The sequence below is a fragment of the Chrysemys picta genome, chromosome 3 (genome assembly GCF_011386835.1).
Source record: "Chrysemys picta bellii isolate R12L10 chromosome 3, ASM1138683v2, whole genome shotgun sequence".
Classification (NCBI taxonomy): Eukaryota; Metazoa; Chordata; order Testudines; family Emydidae; genus Chrysemys; species Chrysemys picta.
In genome coordinates, this window is record NC_088793.1 from 109,747,707 (window position 1) to 109,764,941 (window position 17,235).

The 17,235-nt window shown below is 38.0% G+C and overlaps 1 protein-coding gene across 8 annotated transcripts in view; it reads left to right on the forward strand.

The window, feature by feature from the left end:
• UTRN (utrophin) overlaps nucleotides 1-17,235 on the forward strand; it is a 568,432-nt gene that overhangs the window by 253,764 nt on the left and 297,433 nt on the right. The window contains exon 1 of one of the 8 annotated variants that reach the window (XM_065588782.1): nucleotides 7,141-7,763. The exons of the other annotated variants lie outside the window; for them this stretch is intronic. Coding sequence (XP_065444854.1) covers nucleotides 7,620-7,763 — 144 coding nt within the window. The 5' untranslated portion in view covers nucleotides 7,141-7,619. Of the gene's footprint in view, nucleotides 1-7,140; nucleotides 7,764-17,235 lie in introns of those variants that run through there. 8 annotated transcript variants of the gene reach the window in all.

Below are 17,235 nucleotides of genomic sequence, written 5' to 3' on the forward strand. Positions count from 1 at the left end.
AGAGAATATGTACCAAAGGGTTGATTGGAGACACTTGACCTCTCTGTAGTGCTATGTTTGGGCCTCAGGCTGCAAAGATTGGAGTCCACTAGATTAAAATAATTTTCCATGTTTTGGATTTGTGCTAGAAGATAAATGGTTAAAATGATTTCTGAAGAAATATGGATTCTTTGGTTGCCCTGTTGACATCATGTGAATTCCCTTCCCAGCTATCCCTCTTTCTTCCTAATTTTTTTAATATGTTGTAACTGAAGGAGAAAGTTTACTTCATCTAATATAATGTATTTTCTTTCTATGGGGAAAGAAAGCACAGTAGGTAGGTCAGCCACACAATCCAGCCCCAAGTTTGTAGTAATAGCTTTTCATGGTCTTAAGTTGATGATGCTTAAGTAGTTTTTAATGAGCAAGAGCTTGTTAGAATCCATTGTGCAGTTGATCTAAGCATATTTACATTGAATTTAAATGAAACTAACTAATCTAACATCTGTGATAATTACAAAAGTCTAGGGAAAGAGCAGTTAATTGTATGGCAGACATAATATGGCCACTGCTTTAATGTGGCCAGTCAGAATATTCCTCTCTAGATATGTGGCTGTTCATGTAACTATTGTACCATGATAGTATAGTAGTTTGTAATTATCTTCCACGAATTACCATTTTCTCCTTTTTTTTTTTTAAGCCTCCCATGGGTAAATAATCACAAGAGCAGGAGATAAATTCAGCATAGATTGGAAATACTGTAACAACACTTTATGTACCAACAGGAGATGTAAGAGATCTGAAATGGGACAACAGAGTTCATGGTCTGAGGCAGTGTGGTGTGTGGAAGGCTTGAGTCTCCATTGGCTTGTAGTCATTTACCCCTGTGCAAAGGCTAAATCAGAATGTTAGTGTGTTATACCCCCTCTGCACAGGTGAAAAGGAATATACAAGGGGTAAGACAGTGGAGCAGGAAACCCTTATTTTGGCCTCCGTGTCATGAGGCATGATCAGCTCTCCGTAGTTGTACAGAGTTTCCATTTTTAAAATAACAGAGATCTTCTTTTGTGGGGGAGCGCCGATATGACTTTTTTGCATGCTAGTGGAGAGGCTGTACACTAGCTCTTCCTGCTACCTGTGGCTACAAATCATCCGCAAGGAGCAGAGTTCTCTGTGGCCACAAAACAAGAAGCTAGAGGTGACTGCTTGGGGCTAAGAAAGCTAAAGCACAGCCACCTGACCACCTCCTTTAGTTCAGCACCTTTACTGTTGTTTTCTGTCTTTCCCATGGCTGTGCTCTGTTCTGCACTGCACAGCAGAGGAAGCATAGTCTCCTAACCTGCCCATGAGTCAACACACAATTTTAAGTTCCCTTTCAAATATGAACGGTTTAGCTATAGCACATATCAAAGGTTTTCATAACTCAGTGACTTTTGAAATAAATCCCCCCCCAACTTTCAAGGTCACTTTAACTTTCTGATGAGCATTAGTCTTCTAAAAGTATAGATGTTCATATTATTGTATTGATGTAATAATTCCAAGTGTATTCCTGTGTTTTCAGACATTTGTTTTTTGTCTTGTGTTGATTTCAGCACTATGCAGTTAGTCTTTCTTGTTAGACCTACAGGAAAGAGAAATAAAATTACTTCAGATTCAGACCCCCCAATATCTGTTCATGTTAAAAATATTTTTTCCCATGGTGCTGTGGTATATACAGTAACATGAAACTGTGTTTATCTCACCATTTCATGTGTTTAAATGTACAAAAAATTGTATTTCCTAAATCAAATTGATTACAAAACATGTGCTGTGCTCATACTGTCCTTGCTCTTATGAGAAACTATAGGAGAACTATACCCTGATTGATTAGCACTTTACAAGGGGTTCAGATTGTGACTCATCTAATTTGAAACAAGACACAAGTAAGGGTTTAACAAATAATAGAAGAGAGGACTATAGTGACATGACTCGAATCTGACAGGTTAGCTGTTGCATAATTTGATGGTTCCAAATCATTAGTAATTTTTTTTTTAAATAGGTAAAATGAATTCAACTAGTCATCAACCTTGTTATTATTGGTGGTCTAATTCCTTGTGTGTATTGGATGAAATGGGTGACAAAGAAAATGGCACAGTTGAAAGAGGAGAGGGCAGATTTGCAGTGGAGGAAATCTATTTGGCCATGGGAACGCCAGAAGTGTTCAGTGGCATGGGAAGGAAAATGGTGGCATCATATACTTAATGTAAGTCAGGGTAGGCGGTTGAAGGAACAGACTTTGTGGTGGATGAGAGGGGCAAAAGAGGCAAAATGGAGTGAGTAGAATGCGCTACGATAATCCTGCCTTGGGGAAGGACTGAATGGAGGCAGAGAAGGTGAGAGAAGGGGACAGAGAGTGGTGTGGAAATCAAGGGTACTTAATGGCTGGGAGATTACAAAAAGACTAGATGGAAGGGTAGGTGGGCTATGCCCTGGAAATGAGGTGGTGTTGGTGAGAAGGAAATTTCCATTGTCAGTGTTTAGTGAAGAGGAGTTTGAGGAGTGGCCATTTTGGTGAGTAGAAGAGTTGATTCAGTAGTGAATGTCAAATGAGGTGGGAAGCAAAAAGGCCAGCTGGGAAATCTATTCGTAAATTGTTCAAGGAGGAAGAACCTACGGTCGGGGGACTACCCAATCCAATGCATAGGCTGTGGTAGAGGAAGCTGGTGTTGGGCAGAAGAATCTGCTTAAATGAAGAAGGCTGGCTCTGGTCAGACTCCATGCAGAAGGGATTGTCCCATCCCGAACACAGGTGCAGAAGAGCAGGCCAGCATTAACACAGGTATAAGGAGGGGGAAGTGTGCATAGGGGGGGACGTGAGCTAGGGATAGAGCCTGGGAATGGGAATATGAAGAGCAGACAAGAAGAGGAGAGAAAATAATTACAGAGATGATGAAAATGTATATTATTAAATTTGGAGATAAAAGAATGAAATTGGGAGAGAGTGAGTGTGTGAGCAGAGAAGAAAGAAATGGAAAAACACCAAAGCAAGTAAAGCCAGTTTAAGGACGGTAAGTGTTTAGTTTTCCCATATTCCTATGTGCTGTCGTATTTCTCAGAAAGGGGAGTATTCAGAAGGGGGGAGGGCAGAGGACATAGAATCGTCTCCAAGCTGATCACATCTGTTTGAAAGGGAGTACGCCAGCACTTGAAATATTTAAAATTGAGCAATGTATAAAGCGTATGCTTCAAAGCTATGCAATACCTGAGTTTCTGTGAATTCGTCAGAGCCTTAATGTTGCTTTTAATTGTTGCCTCTGACTGATGCACTAGAAAGATGTATGGAGATGTTCACATAGATAATATGCAGATTAATGGTAGATGTATTAATTCTTTCAGATTTTTCAAACTAAACCTGAAATCAGACGTTGGCTATCCATTCAGGCTAGACAGTGGAAAAAAAGTATGCATCTTCTAGGTAAACAGGTAAATTCTATTCTAGCTCTGTAGAATATATTTAACTCTGCAGTCTTAAAAAACAAAACAGAAAAACTTGAGCAGTTGTAGTCTCTTGTACAAGTTGCAGTCTCCATTCTCAGCTTCATCCTGTGCTGTGTACCAGATCTCCTATCCTAATTCAGTGGCTCAAACCTCTTGTATGCTGTGACCCCACATTACAAAGAAAAGTTTTAATCCTTTAATTTGGGATATAAATATATACCCCATGTCAAAAAAGACGGTAAGAGGACCAAAGGAATGCCACCTCGGCTAAACAGCAGATTAATGGATGCCATTAGAGCCAAAAAGGCATCCATTAAAAATTTGAAAGAAAAATCCTAATGCAGGAAATAGGAAAGAGCACAAAGTCTGGCAAGTAAAATGTGAAAATATGATGAGGCAGGCCAAGAAAAAATTTGAGAAGCAACTTGCTAAAGATGCAAAAACTAACAGGAAAAAAAAAATTATTTAAGTACATCAGAAGCACAAATCTTGCCAAACAGACAGTGGGGCCAATAATGACAAAGGAGCACTTGCAGGAAAGCTAAATTAATGCTTTGCATTGGTCTTCACTACAGAGCAGATCCCTACATCCGAGAGATTCTCGTTGGGCAACCAAATTGATGTGTCAGTAGAAGAGGTTTTAGAACAGATTGACAAATTCAACACTAATAAGTCACCATGAGTGGATAGTATTCACGCCCAGAGTTCTGAAGGAACTCGAATTGCAGAACTACTGACTGTGGTATGTAACCTAACACTGAAATCAGCTTCTGTACCAGATGACTGGAGGGTAGATAATGTAATGCTGATTTTTATAAAGGGCTTCAGAGGAGATCCGTTAAATTACTGTCCAGTGAGCCTAACTTCAGTACTGGGCAAATTGGTAGAAACTATAGTCAAGAACAGAATTATCTGACACCTAGCAGATAAACATGATTGGTGGGGGAAGAGTCAACACTGCTTTTATAAAGGGAAGTCATGCCTCACTAATCTGTTAGAATTCTTTGAGGGAGTCCACAAGCATGTGGATAAGGGTGATTCAGTCGATATAGTTGTACTTGGATTTTCAGAAAGCCTTTGACTTGCGCTCATCAACAAAGGCTATTAAGGAAACTAGCCACAGGATGAAGAGGGAGGGTCCTCCCATGGATCAGTAACTGGTTGAAAGATGGGAAACAAAGGATCGAAATAAATGGTCATTTTCACAATGGAGAGAAGTGAACTGCGGGGTCCCCTATGGATCTGTACCGAAATCAGTGCTGTTCAACATAAATTCATTCATGATCTAGAAAAAGAGGTGAACTCTGAAGTGGAAACGTTTGCAGATGATATAAAATTGTTCAAGATAGTTAAGTCCAAAGCAGACTGTGAGGAGTTAGAGGAATCTCACAAAACTGGGTGACTGAGTAACAGAATGGCAGATGAAATTCAACATTATTAAGTGGAAAGTAATGCACATTGGAAAAAATAATCCGAATTATAATTACACAGTGATGGGGTCTAAATTAGCTGTTAGCATCCAAGAAAGAGATCTTGAAATTGCCATGAATAGTTCTCTGAAAACATCCACTCAATGCACAGCAGCGGTCAAAAAGGCTAACTATGTTAGGAACTGTTAGGAAAGGGATAGAAAATATCATCATGTCCCTATATCAGACTTATGGGGCACCCGCAGCTTGAATGTTACGTGTAGTTCTGATTGCCCCATCTCAAAAAAGATATGGTGGAACTTGTAAAGATTCAGAGAAGGGCAACAGATATTAATCAAGGATATGAAACGTCTTTCATACAACAAGAGAGTAAAAAGATTAGGGCTGTTCATCTTAGAAAAGAGACAACTAATGAGGGATATGAAAGAGGTCTGTAAAATCATGAAATGGTGTAAAAAAAAATGAATAGAGAAGTGTTACCCTTTCACACAATACAAGATCCAGGGGTCACCCAATGAAATTAATAGTCAGCAGGTGGAATATAAACAAGCGGAAGTACTTTTTCACATAATGCAAAACTAACCTGTGGAACTCATTGCTAGGGGATGTTGAAATGGCCAAAAGCATAAAGGGGTTAAAAAAAGAACTAGAGAAGTGTTACCCTTTCACACAATACAAGATCCAGGGGTCACCCAATGAAATTAATAGTCAGCAGGTGGGATATAAACAAGCGGAAGTACTTTTTCACATAATGCAAAACTAACCTGTGGAACTCATTGCTAGGGGATGTTGAGATGGCCAAAAGCATAAAGGGGTTAAAAAAAGAACTAGGTAAGTTCATGGAGGATAGGTCCATCAATGTCTGTTAGCCAGGCTGGGCAGGGATGCAACCCCCTGCCCAGGTGAACCTAAACTTCTGACTGCCATAAACTGGGAGTAAAAGACAGAGGTGGGTCACTCCATAGTTGTCCTTTTCTCTATACTCCCCCTGAATCTCTGGCATGGGTCACTGCTGGAGTCAGGACAGTGGGCAAGGTGGACCATAGTCTGATCCAGTATGGAAGCTCTTATGTTCTTAATTCCCATAGGAGAGCAGAGGGATGTCCAGAAACTATCTATCCATAAAGAAAGAAAAGGTGGTCAAGAGCCCCTGAACATGTTGGTAACTTCCCTTGGGGACTTGACCCCCCAGGTTGAGACCCAACATTCTAATTAATATGTTAATTTAATATTTTTTCTGTTCTGTTTTGATAGGTATTGTAGTTGTATAAGTGCATTTCCTTTTCTTTCAGAGATGTGGTTATCATCAGCTATGTGTTTTTTCCCTCTCTTAATTTGGAGAATTTTTAGGATGCCATGATAGTGGAAGCCATGTACATGAATGTAAAAATAATTCAAAAGGGTTTTGCTCATAGGGCGTTCTTTCCTCCCTGTGCACTGTTTTTCAATGGGTTTGTAGAACACTGTATTTTTTTTACCAGTTTGCATTGATTACCTCACCTGCTATAATCAAAGTTGGATCTGTCTCTGTTTTAAGGCAGTGATGTCATCCAGTGTTGTCCAAAACTCTAGCTGTTTTGCTTCCTGCTGTGTTGATGTTTTTGGATGTTTGTTCTGGCAGCACCTCTAATAAAAATGAAAATGTCTTTATTGACTCACCTCTCTAAGGAATAAGACATGGCTGGATGTGGTGGTGCTGTAATATGGCTACGTATGTTGGTTGGATTACACCTGGAGTATGTTATAGGTATTAAAAAAATTCCCACATTGTAGTGTCTTATTTCTGCTGTTAGATAGCTTGCTTAAATAATACTACTTTATGGTGAATATACATCAAAGTGTTGCCTCTGAGGATTCAGGGCAGTGGAGACCCTGTCTAGGGATCGTGATCGTGACTTGAAATCTTCAGTTTGCCAAAATCCTATTCTCACTCTTGTTGTTTCCATTTCTTAATGAGTCATTCAGGAAAGGGTTCTAATTGGAAATGGCATCTTAAAAATATTCATGCTTGCTGGCGTGGAAATTATTCGTTTGGGAGCCCTTTGGATGAATTAGCTTTAGAAGAGTTTTCACAGGAAAGAGATTTGTCCCTGGCAGTTTTTCCTTTTGTATTAATAATCTAGCTTTGAGATGTGCCTGTCTGTGATTTATTAGCCCTTAACATATGGTTGATATAATTAGGGCAGGTATCCCTCTGCTCTTCTCTCAAGATTGATAACACGGTCTGTTATTCACTCACTCCACAGCTCTGCCAGAGCTGCATTTAGTCTGAGAGGGAGAACACCCTTCTCCAGAGTGAGGGAGTGAATGCCGTTCTCTCTCTTTTTCTCAATATAAAACAGCTATAAGGGAAGAACTATTGGGATATGTTGGAGCTGTCTTCCTAAGGGAATTCTGTTTTTGTTTCTGCAGCTTTAATGTTTCAGTTAATAATCTTCTCTGCTATTCAGTGCATTCCAGTATGGTAGCAGACATTCGGCTGCTCAACAACTTCATTCTTTCCCCGTGCATGCTGAGCTGAGCAAATACTGGCTAGGAGGATCTGTGAAGGGTTTTATTTTCTTGGTTTTTATTTTTAATTGAGAGAAACTTATGCTGTATCAACCTCCTTTGCCTTTGAGACATATAAAGCTTTGTAGCTCTCAGAAGCAATCCTGGAACCGAGCATGCTCAGAGAGCTGGCAAATCATTGTCCAGTGACCAGGAGGAAATCATAGTTGCTCTTCATTTATAATGCAAATTCTGAGGTGTCTTCAGAAGTGTGGCAAACTTAAAATGATGGCTGTGGTGAGAACATCTCTGCAGAAAGTTGTGGTCTTGTTGCATCGCTTGCAGAGGATGGCAGTTTCTTCCCCACGTTACCAAAAGCTTTGTAAGGTGAGTAAAAAATGGGAAAAAAAGACCTTTTGGGAGTCTGTAGACCTTACTTTTATCTCAAAAAGCCAACAAATAGGATGGGTGGCAAGAAGGCATCCTACTCTAGAAAGTAAATTTTGAAAGCCTGTTATATTCTGTTGTACGTACATACATATGAGTTATTCAAGAATGTGAAATATGTTGCTTTAAATGCACTTGCCGAGGTGGTGGCTTTTTTGGATAAAATGTTTTTGGCTAACATTTAAGGATTTCTGTGAAGAAACTGTTGACATTCAATTATCTTCCCTAGAAGTCTATTTTTTTTTTTTTTTTTTTTTTTTTTGGACCATGGTTAGGTTCTGGCAAATGTCTTATAGTTCTTTAACTCCTATTTAGTCATTATCCAGGATACTTAGAATTTCTTAAATTCCTATTTTTGTTTGTTTGTTTTTGAGTTGAAACAAACTTTAAGCAAGCATATGTTTTCAGCAGGTTAGTAAACAGTGTTAACATTTCTATTTTCCTATTCTATTTTTTGAGTGTTCTACAAAATTAAAAAAAAAAGTTAGATGAAAATCATGTTGACAGATTTGACAACTTTTTGTTTGGATAGAACTATTATCTCGTTCCTTGAGACTGAATGTTCAGACTCCAGCAGGAGTGTAGTATTGTTCCATACATTGCACAGGTACAGCTGGACAACTTTGTTGCTGTGAAAGTATCCCAAGCAGCCCACTTGAAGTCAGCTTTTTTTTAAAAGGATGGTCACTTCATGGATGTGAGACTTTTGAATGCAAGTTTGTGCTGTATTTTGGAAGCCATTTCTTAGACAGTTAGCATGTTGCTTTATGTTAGGCTATGTTGTCATGGATTATTGGAGCCTAACAGGTGGATTCTCTTTCATGACTTTTGACAGTACAATTATTGGGAGAGGTGCATGCCCATGAGAAGAAGGGTATTTTGACATTACCATGAAATCCATTGGCTGTTTTTGAAGCAATTGTTGGTTATTGGTGCTTATGATGTTTTTAAACCTTTCTGTTTCATACTGAAAGTACACACAAATTACATATGAGATATGTAAACCAATGCACGCCTGAAGGTAAACTGAAAAGTTCTCAATGTTCATTTCTGGTTAGATTGGAAAATGGCATGCTGCTAGCTAATCATGACGTTTTGCATCAATGTGAGATAGTTTCTGTTGGGGGAAATTTGAGGTGAAATAAGCTACAAAGGCATTGCCCAAATGCTTTATATTCTTTCATTGTCTTTTTCATTACTTCTAAACTTGACCAAAAAGTAATAGTTGTTTAATAGAATGTAAGTTAGCACGGCTAGAGTTTTGGCATGTCAGGATGATTGTACTCCCTTTGTATATACATTTGAAATTGTCCCGTTTACCTAATGCAGTTAAGCAGTGTTTCAATTCACAGAAATGAATAATTAATAGCTAGTTTGTTGTGTAAATGCAAGTTATTTAAGCATGTCTGCTTCAGTATTTTTTGTTTGTCATTTTAACAATGAATAATTTGCTTTGTTAAAGAACATTTGTCATGCAAATAAAGCAGTTGTTTATTAATGGAGAAGAAAATATTCATTCTCACTTTTGTAAAATTACTAGTAATTATGAATACATAAAAGCATCTTTTTAGTCATTTTTATGTTTGTAGATAAACTACCTTGTAACAATGTTTGTCAACCTGGTAGTAAGTACTCAATGAATCCTATAGATGGGAGTTAATAGCAGCAGTAATTGTCTACTAAGTGGAAGTCTAGACACTATCATGTATGTAGTTTTGACTTTAAATCTACCCAAGGAATATTAAAAATCTTAAAGAAACTGTTACTTAAAACATATTTTCTGACTGAATGGTAGGCTCTGGGACATTTGTGATTATATATTGTATGTTTTTCTTTAAAAGCTTTGCTTTAGTGCTCCTAAAGATACCCTGGTGATTAAACTGGAGTTTGAATTGTCCTGCCCTGCTAAATCAGCTACTGATAGAAAAGGAAATATTTACAAACCCAGCCACTTCCAGCAGGTGTCAGTGTAAGGCAGTGATATGTGAGACTGATGATGGAACGTTTCATTCCTTTTTTGCTTCTGAGAATTAAATTACAAAATGAAAACAGCTTTTAAGGAAATCTTTATTTACACTCTTAAGTTGTCGTCTCCACCTCCTCAAACCTTTGAAGAAAATGCAGTATGTACTTCTCTTGTTTATTTGTGGAAATATAGAGTTAACAGTTAAATTCTGCATGAGAAGTTACATAATCATTATTAGGGTTTTGAATGAACAAATTGGTGTCTCACTATTTTTTTCCTTGTTGCATAACCTAGAAAATACTAATTACATTTCATGTAAAAGAAGCCCCCTGTGAGGTCAGTGGGGAAGTCAGCAACGGCAAAGAAATTAGCATCAACAATATGAATGCTCAGACGAACAGGGTGCTTATCTAATTAAGAGCATCATAAACAAAAACAGGCATTATCCTCAAATTGTAATCAAAATTGCTTTTCTTCTAATTTAGTAGCGTGGTAAAGTAATAACTTAAAACTCAGAGTCTTCAGGCTGTAAATTTGTTAAAAGCAGAAACAAAACCCAGCCCTTCCTTGAACTACATTTAGAATGTTGCTGAAATGGAAGATCAGAGGAAATTCTAAGTTCAGGTTAATATTTCATATGTGAGGTATTCCTTTTTCCTCCTCGGACTTCTCCAGACGAACACAATGATGAATGCTTAACTCTTTTTTTTTGATAATCCTCTACTGAACCTGCTACATAACTGTTGTACGTTGAAATCACTTGAGGACATAACTAGTATTTGTAGCAGCACAACAGTTATGTTGTACCAGAACATACTAGAATGTCATCCTTCAGTGGTTAACTTTTCCTTATTTGTCGGACACAATTTTTTAAAAATAGTTTATTGCATCATAATATTCAGAAATAAGAGATGGAATAACCTAAAAGGCCAATTATCCAATGAAAAGAGCACACTTTCTACTGTTATGTCCAAATGGGTTTCAGGTATTTTGGGAGTGAATGAGGTTATCACTGAAGACCAGAAAAATTGCTTCATGAGAAGGTATAAAACTGATAGATCTTTCCCCTAAAGCTAAAACTGCAACATTACTTATGAAAACACTATATGAACTTAGAAAGCTTTTATGAATGCTTGTAACAAAAATGATAAAATGTTTTATAGCTCAAGCAGGTAAATGTAGGGAACATTTTGAATATGAATTACGTTGTTGGAGAATTACAACACACTATTAGCACGTATGCAGACCAATTGAAAGAGAGAATGGGAAAGAGCTGGTATTTGAGAGAGAGAGAATATTCTTCTGAAAAAATGTGTTCATTAAAAAAGAATTAAAATATGTATAAATTCATGTTTTAAAGATGCTGTTCGTCCTTTTCTGCTATTTATTTTCTCTACTATTATTGAATATACTAAGACTTAGTAATATTAAAAGTTTTGAATCATAGAAATGTAGGACTGAAAGGACCTTGATAGCATTTAATCCAGTCCCCTGCACTGAGGCAGGACTAGGTATTATCTAGACCAGGGGTCGGCAACCTTTCGGAAGTGGTGTGCCGAGTCTTCATTTATTCACTCTAATTTAAGGTTTCGCCTGCTAGTAATACATTTTAATGTTTTTAGAAGGTCTTTCTCTATAAGTCTATAATATATAACTAAACTATTGTTGTATGTAAAGTAAATAAGGTTTTTAAAACGTTTAAGAAGCTTCATTTAAAATTAAAATTAAATTAAAATGCAGAACCCCTCAGACTGGTGGCCAGGACCCGGGCAGTGTGAGTGCCACTGAAAATCAGCTTGCTGTTCTTGAAAATGTATAACAATGGGAGAGTCCACAACCTCCCTAGTTAATTTGCTTAACTACCTTTACAGTTAGGAAGTTTTTCCTAATGTCTAACCTAAATCTCCTTTACTGCAATATAAGCCCATTATTACTTATCCTGTCCTCAGTGGTTAAAGAGGACAGCTTGTCACCCTTTCCTTTATAACAGACTTTTACATACTTCAAGAGTGTTATCATGTCATCCCTCTGTTTTCGTCTCCAGACTAAGCAAACCCACTTTTTTCAATCTTTCCTACTTGGTCATGTATTCTAGACCTTTAATCAATTTTGTTTCTCTCCTCTAGACTTTCTCCAATTTGTCCACATCTTTTCTGAAGTGTGGTCCCAAAACTGGATACAATATTCCAGTTAAGGCCTTATCAGTGTTGAGTAGAGTGGAAGAATTACTTCTCGTGTTTTGCTTACAATACTCCTGCTAATACATCCCAAATGATGTTCACTTTTTTTGTGACTGTGTTACATTGTTGGCTCATATTTAGTTTGTGATCCACTATAACCCCCAGATCGTTTTCTGCAGTACTCCTTCCTAGGCAGTAATTTCCCATTTTGTATTTGTGCAACTGATTAATCCTTCCTAATTGTAGTAGTTCACATTTGTCCTTACTGAATTTCATCCTATTTAATTCAGACCATTTCTCCAGTTTGTCAAGATCATTTTGAATTTGCAACCCTCCAAGTTTGGTATCATCTGCAGATTTTATAAGTGTACTTTCTATGCCATTATCCAAAACATGTAAGAAGATATTGAATAAAATGGGTATAATGAACACTAAGGTAGCTCAAAGTCACCTTTCACGTGACATTGGTGATGTCCTCAAATTTTGAAAGTAGCAATAACTAGAGGTCTTTGTGATGGGATCTCTGGGGTAAAACCTGGAACTGGGGTACTGCTGTGCCCCCTTAACTCTCCAGCCTGAGCTGTCTCTCACAATGCTTTGCTGCTGACAAGCACCAAACGCCTCCAGTCCCTGTTATCACTCAGTACAACAGCATGTGGGGTCCCACTCCCAGCTACATTGCATGAATGCTCCCTGAGCCACTCATGAATCACACTGAAAAAGGCACCAGCCAAATGCTCCCAGCCTTGTACCCCAGAACTGTGCAGTCTTGCCCTGGTCAGAAGCCTGACCACTGTAAGTTTATTACCCAGTCCGCTCCCCGCTCGATGTGGAGAGGATACACACTAGCCTTTATAAACTGAGCTGAGATTTCCTACGCATTTCAACCGAAATATAGTTTTAGCTAAAATGTAAAACAAATTTATTAACCACAGAAAGTTAGATTTTAAGTGATAAGTGGTCGCACAAAAGGTCAGAGATAGTTACCAAAGAAAATAAAAGGTAAGCACACTATCTAAATCTTAAACCTTATTAGACTAGGCAGTATTTGGATCAATCAGTTCTTCTTACTTCTCTGGATGTTGCAGCCAGGTTACTGTTTTAATACACAGCCTGTCTCCTCTAGCACTAGAGTCTCTTAAGCTTACAACATATTTCAGTAACAACCATACAGCAAAATCTCATAACTTCATACACACTAATGCAGTACATATTTTGACAGAAGAATCTGTTTCAGCAGATTGACCTTTCATATGATATCTTACATGGCATGTTTTGTATGAAATATATCATAATTATATGATGGGTGAATATGGGGGCTCCAAAGGGTGTTGCTTTCAGGTACAGAGTGCTACAGTCTTCTTATGGAAGTTTGAAAAACATGACTGGGAATAAGGCCCCCCCCCCAAAAATCAGTATAGGGATAGTTGTGGCAAAAGGCTAGAGTAAAATTGTGGCCCACTGAAGTCAATGCAGGTTTTTCCAATGACTTCAGTGGAACCAGGATTTCACCCTTAATATTTAAATGGTCTGAACTTGGTAAAGTATTGACATCTGTTCAAGCTGATGAAGTAGTGGCAATCAATTGGGGGCAGAAAGGAGAAACAATAGCAGAGTAAAAGGACACTAGGAGAGAGAGTGAACAAGAATTTCCTGAAGCAACTCTTGGGGTGGTCGAAACCACAGGATACTGTAGCTGTGGCATTGTTTACCTACCTAATATTTGATGAGTGACAAGTACAGCCATACGTACATCATCAGGGACATTCCTGAACTATGTATAAGACAAATTTATGATCTCAATAGTAGAAACTCTGGAGCTAATTCTCATTTATACTAAGTCTGCTTTATATTGCTCTGTCGGTGTGAAGAGACCTTAAAGTGAGAGTAAATGTAATTTATGCCCTCTTTAAGGTCCCTTCACAATCCCAGAGCTGCCTAGTCGCATTAACAACACAGTGAAAGTCCCAGAGTATGGTTGCTGCACTTGGGAATTTTACTGTGCTGTAGCAGTGTCCACACTGGACAAACAGCAAGCTGGTGTGCTGTAGGTCCACACCCTAACTTGCTGCTCAGTAACTTGCCATGCAAACAATCCACAAGACTCAGATTCTCCATCTACAAAGATCTGTCACTAGAGAACTTGTTGACAAATATAAGAACAAAAGCAAACCTTGGAAACATGAGCTATTTGAATAAGGAATGAGCTTAAAGAATGCTCTAGCACAGGGGTCGGCAACCTTTCAGAAGTGGTGTGCCGAGTCTTCATTTATTCACTTTGATTTAAGGTTTCACGTGCCAGCAATACGTTTTAACGTTTTTAGAAGGTCTCTTTCTATAAGTCTCTATATAACTAAGCTATTGTTGTATGTAAAGTAAATAAGGTTTTTAAAATGTTTAAGAAGCTTCGTTTAAAATTAAATTAAAATGCAGAGCCCCCCGGACCAGTGGCCAGGACCTGGGCAGTGTGAGTGCCACTGAAAATCAGCTCGCGTGCCGCCTTTGGCACCCGTGCCATAGGTTGCCTACCCCTGCTCTAGCATAAGGATATTAGATTTCAGGCGAGTGAATTTTGAGGAATTGAGGAATCAAGTGAGTAATATCGGATGAGAGGCAGTATTAAGATCCCCCTTTCTGGAAGAAGCCTGACGGAAGTATGGTAATTGAAAGGCAACACACTATTAATGTCGAAAAATATGAAGGCAAAGAACAAGTAGTGTCCAGTATGCTTTTATAAAGTACCACTCAAAGATCTGAAGGTTGTTTTTAAAAAATCTGCACTGTAAATTGAAAGCAACCCAAAGAGGAATGGTTTACATGGGGCAATTAAGAGCAGCAAAAGTAGGTTGGTGGAATACTAGTGAGAGAGACTAAAGGATTTATAAGAATTGAGAGGAAAGTATTGCTAGAGAGAAATTAATTAATAAATTAAGAGTGGGATTAAATGAATGCTTATTGAAAAGGAACACTGAAGTCTTATCTGGAGTCTGTCTCCAACAAGCAAAATAAAGAAATGTTGACAACTATGAAGTCTGAAAGAGCCTATAAAAAACATTGTTGGCAAAAAAAAAAAATACAACCACCACCACCACCACCACAACCAGGCAGTGTAATACTTGGAAATATGAACATCTGCAACTCAACTGGTTCAGGTTTCAGAATGGTAGCTGTGTTAATCTGTATCAGCAGAAACAATGAGGAGTCCTTGTGGCACCTTAGAGACTAACAGATTTATTTGGGCATAAGCTTTCATGGGCTAGAACCCACTTCAGATGAAGAAGTGGATTCTAGCCCATGAAAGCTTATGCCCAAATAAATTTGTTAGTCTCTAAGGTGCCACAAGGACTCCTCATTGTTTCAACTGGCTCAGTTTACATGCAATATAGAGTATTTAAGGAACTAATAACAATTTACATTTGAAAAGCCATGAAAAACTTAATGAGCTACTGGGAAAGACTTGGGGAAAAAACGTATAGTACTGATCTTCAAAGAAAGTCATCTTGGAGACTACTGTCCTCTGTCTATCCCCTCTCCCTAATAAAATTATGGAAGGACTATTGAGAGAGAAAATAATTAAAAATCTATAGAAAAACAGAGATGAGAAATAAGAGAAAAGAGTTTATAAATAGATACTGACAAAGAGTAATTGATTGCTTTTTGTTAGAATTATGAAATTTGTGGATGAAGGGAAAACAATGGAATCAATCTATTTGGATTTCAGCAAAACATTTGATATTGTATATCTCAGTCTGATTCTGAAAAAAATAACTGATATTGCTTTGGAATGAGCCCTGTCTTGGTTGGGTTGAAATCTGGCGCCAGTGTATTATACTGCAATTCATCATAAGCCTGTGTGTATTTAGTTAGGACGTGGTGGTTAGTGTGGTTCCATCAGTGTCTGCATTAGGTCTGGTTGGTCTTAATATTATTTTCAGTTGATGATCTAGAGGTGAGGTAAACAGCACATTAATTCTAAATTAGGAGGTGTTTTGAACATCATTGAGAACAAGGAAATAACTCAGGTAAAGATTAAAAATGTAGGCAAAAATATAAATCATAGGACTGGAAGGGACCTCGAGAGGTCCTCTAGTCCAGTCCCCTGCACTCATGGCAGGACTATATTATCTATACCATTCCTGACAGGTGTTTGTCTAAGTTGCTCTTAAAAATCTCCAATTATGGAGATTCCACAACCTCTCTAGGCCATTTATTCCAGTTCTTAACCACCCTAACAGTTAGGAAGCTTTTCCTAATGTCCAACCTAAATCTCCCTTGCTGCAATTTAAGCCCATTGCTTCTTGTCCTGTCCTCAGAGGTTAAGGAAAACAATTTTTCTCCTTCCTCCTTGTAACAGCCTTTTATGTACTTGAAAACTGTTATCGTGTCCCCTCTGTCTTCTCTTTTCCAGACTAAAGAAACCCAATTTTTTCAACCTTCCCTCATAGGTCATGTTTTCTAGACCTTTAATCATTTTTTTTGCTCTTTTCTGGACTTTCTCCAATTTGTCCACATCTTTCCTGAAATGAAATAGAAGTTTGAAAAATGAAGGTAGGGAAAAATAACCTGAAACACTAATACTCAATGGGAGGGAAAAATGTAGAAAGCAGTAATGTCTGCTTGTCACACGTTAAATCTTAATTGACATCAAATTAAACTTGATTTGGGGTGTGTGGTGGTGGAGGGATGGTAGATAAAAGGCCAGGACAACTAGGGCTGCATTTACACAGGCGTTATGTCCTGGGACTGGGAGATAACCATCCACATGTCAAATGTTATGTTGGGGTTTGAGCATCTGTAGCAAAAGAGAGTGATAAATTGGAGGAAGATCAGAAAAGAGCATAAAATGGTTGGGGACTAGAGGAATTTATTTATAAAGACAGATGAAAAGTGCTAAAGATGTAGAGTTCGGCCAATATTTGGGTGTTGGGATGTTTTGTAGCCCTTTCCAAATATTTGAAGAGTGTAACCACTAACCAAAGATGTACATTATTTAGTATAATAAGGGGGTAATAATTCAGAGTACTAGAATGAAATAAAATAAAAGTTATGTAGACTAAATATACGGAAAAGTTTTTGACAGTAAGATCTAGTACCCTGTGACTTCCCAAGGGGCGTAGTTCGTTAGAGCCCTCAACATCTGACCCATTTTGAGACTAAACTAGACAAAATCCTTGTGGATCTATAATAGGGAACAATTTAGTGAAACCTGATGTTAAGACTGGATGACCTGGGACATTTTGTTCTTTTAGGGCTAGTCTACGCTATT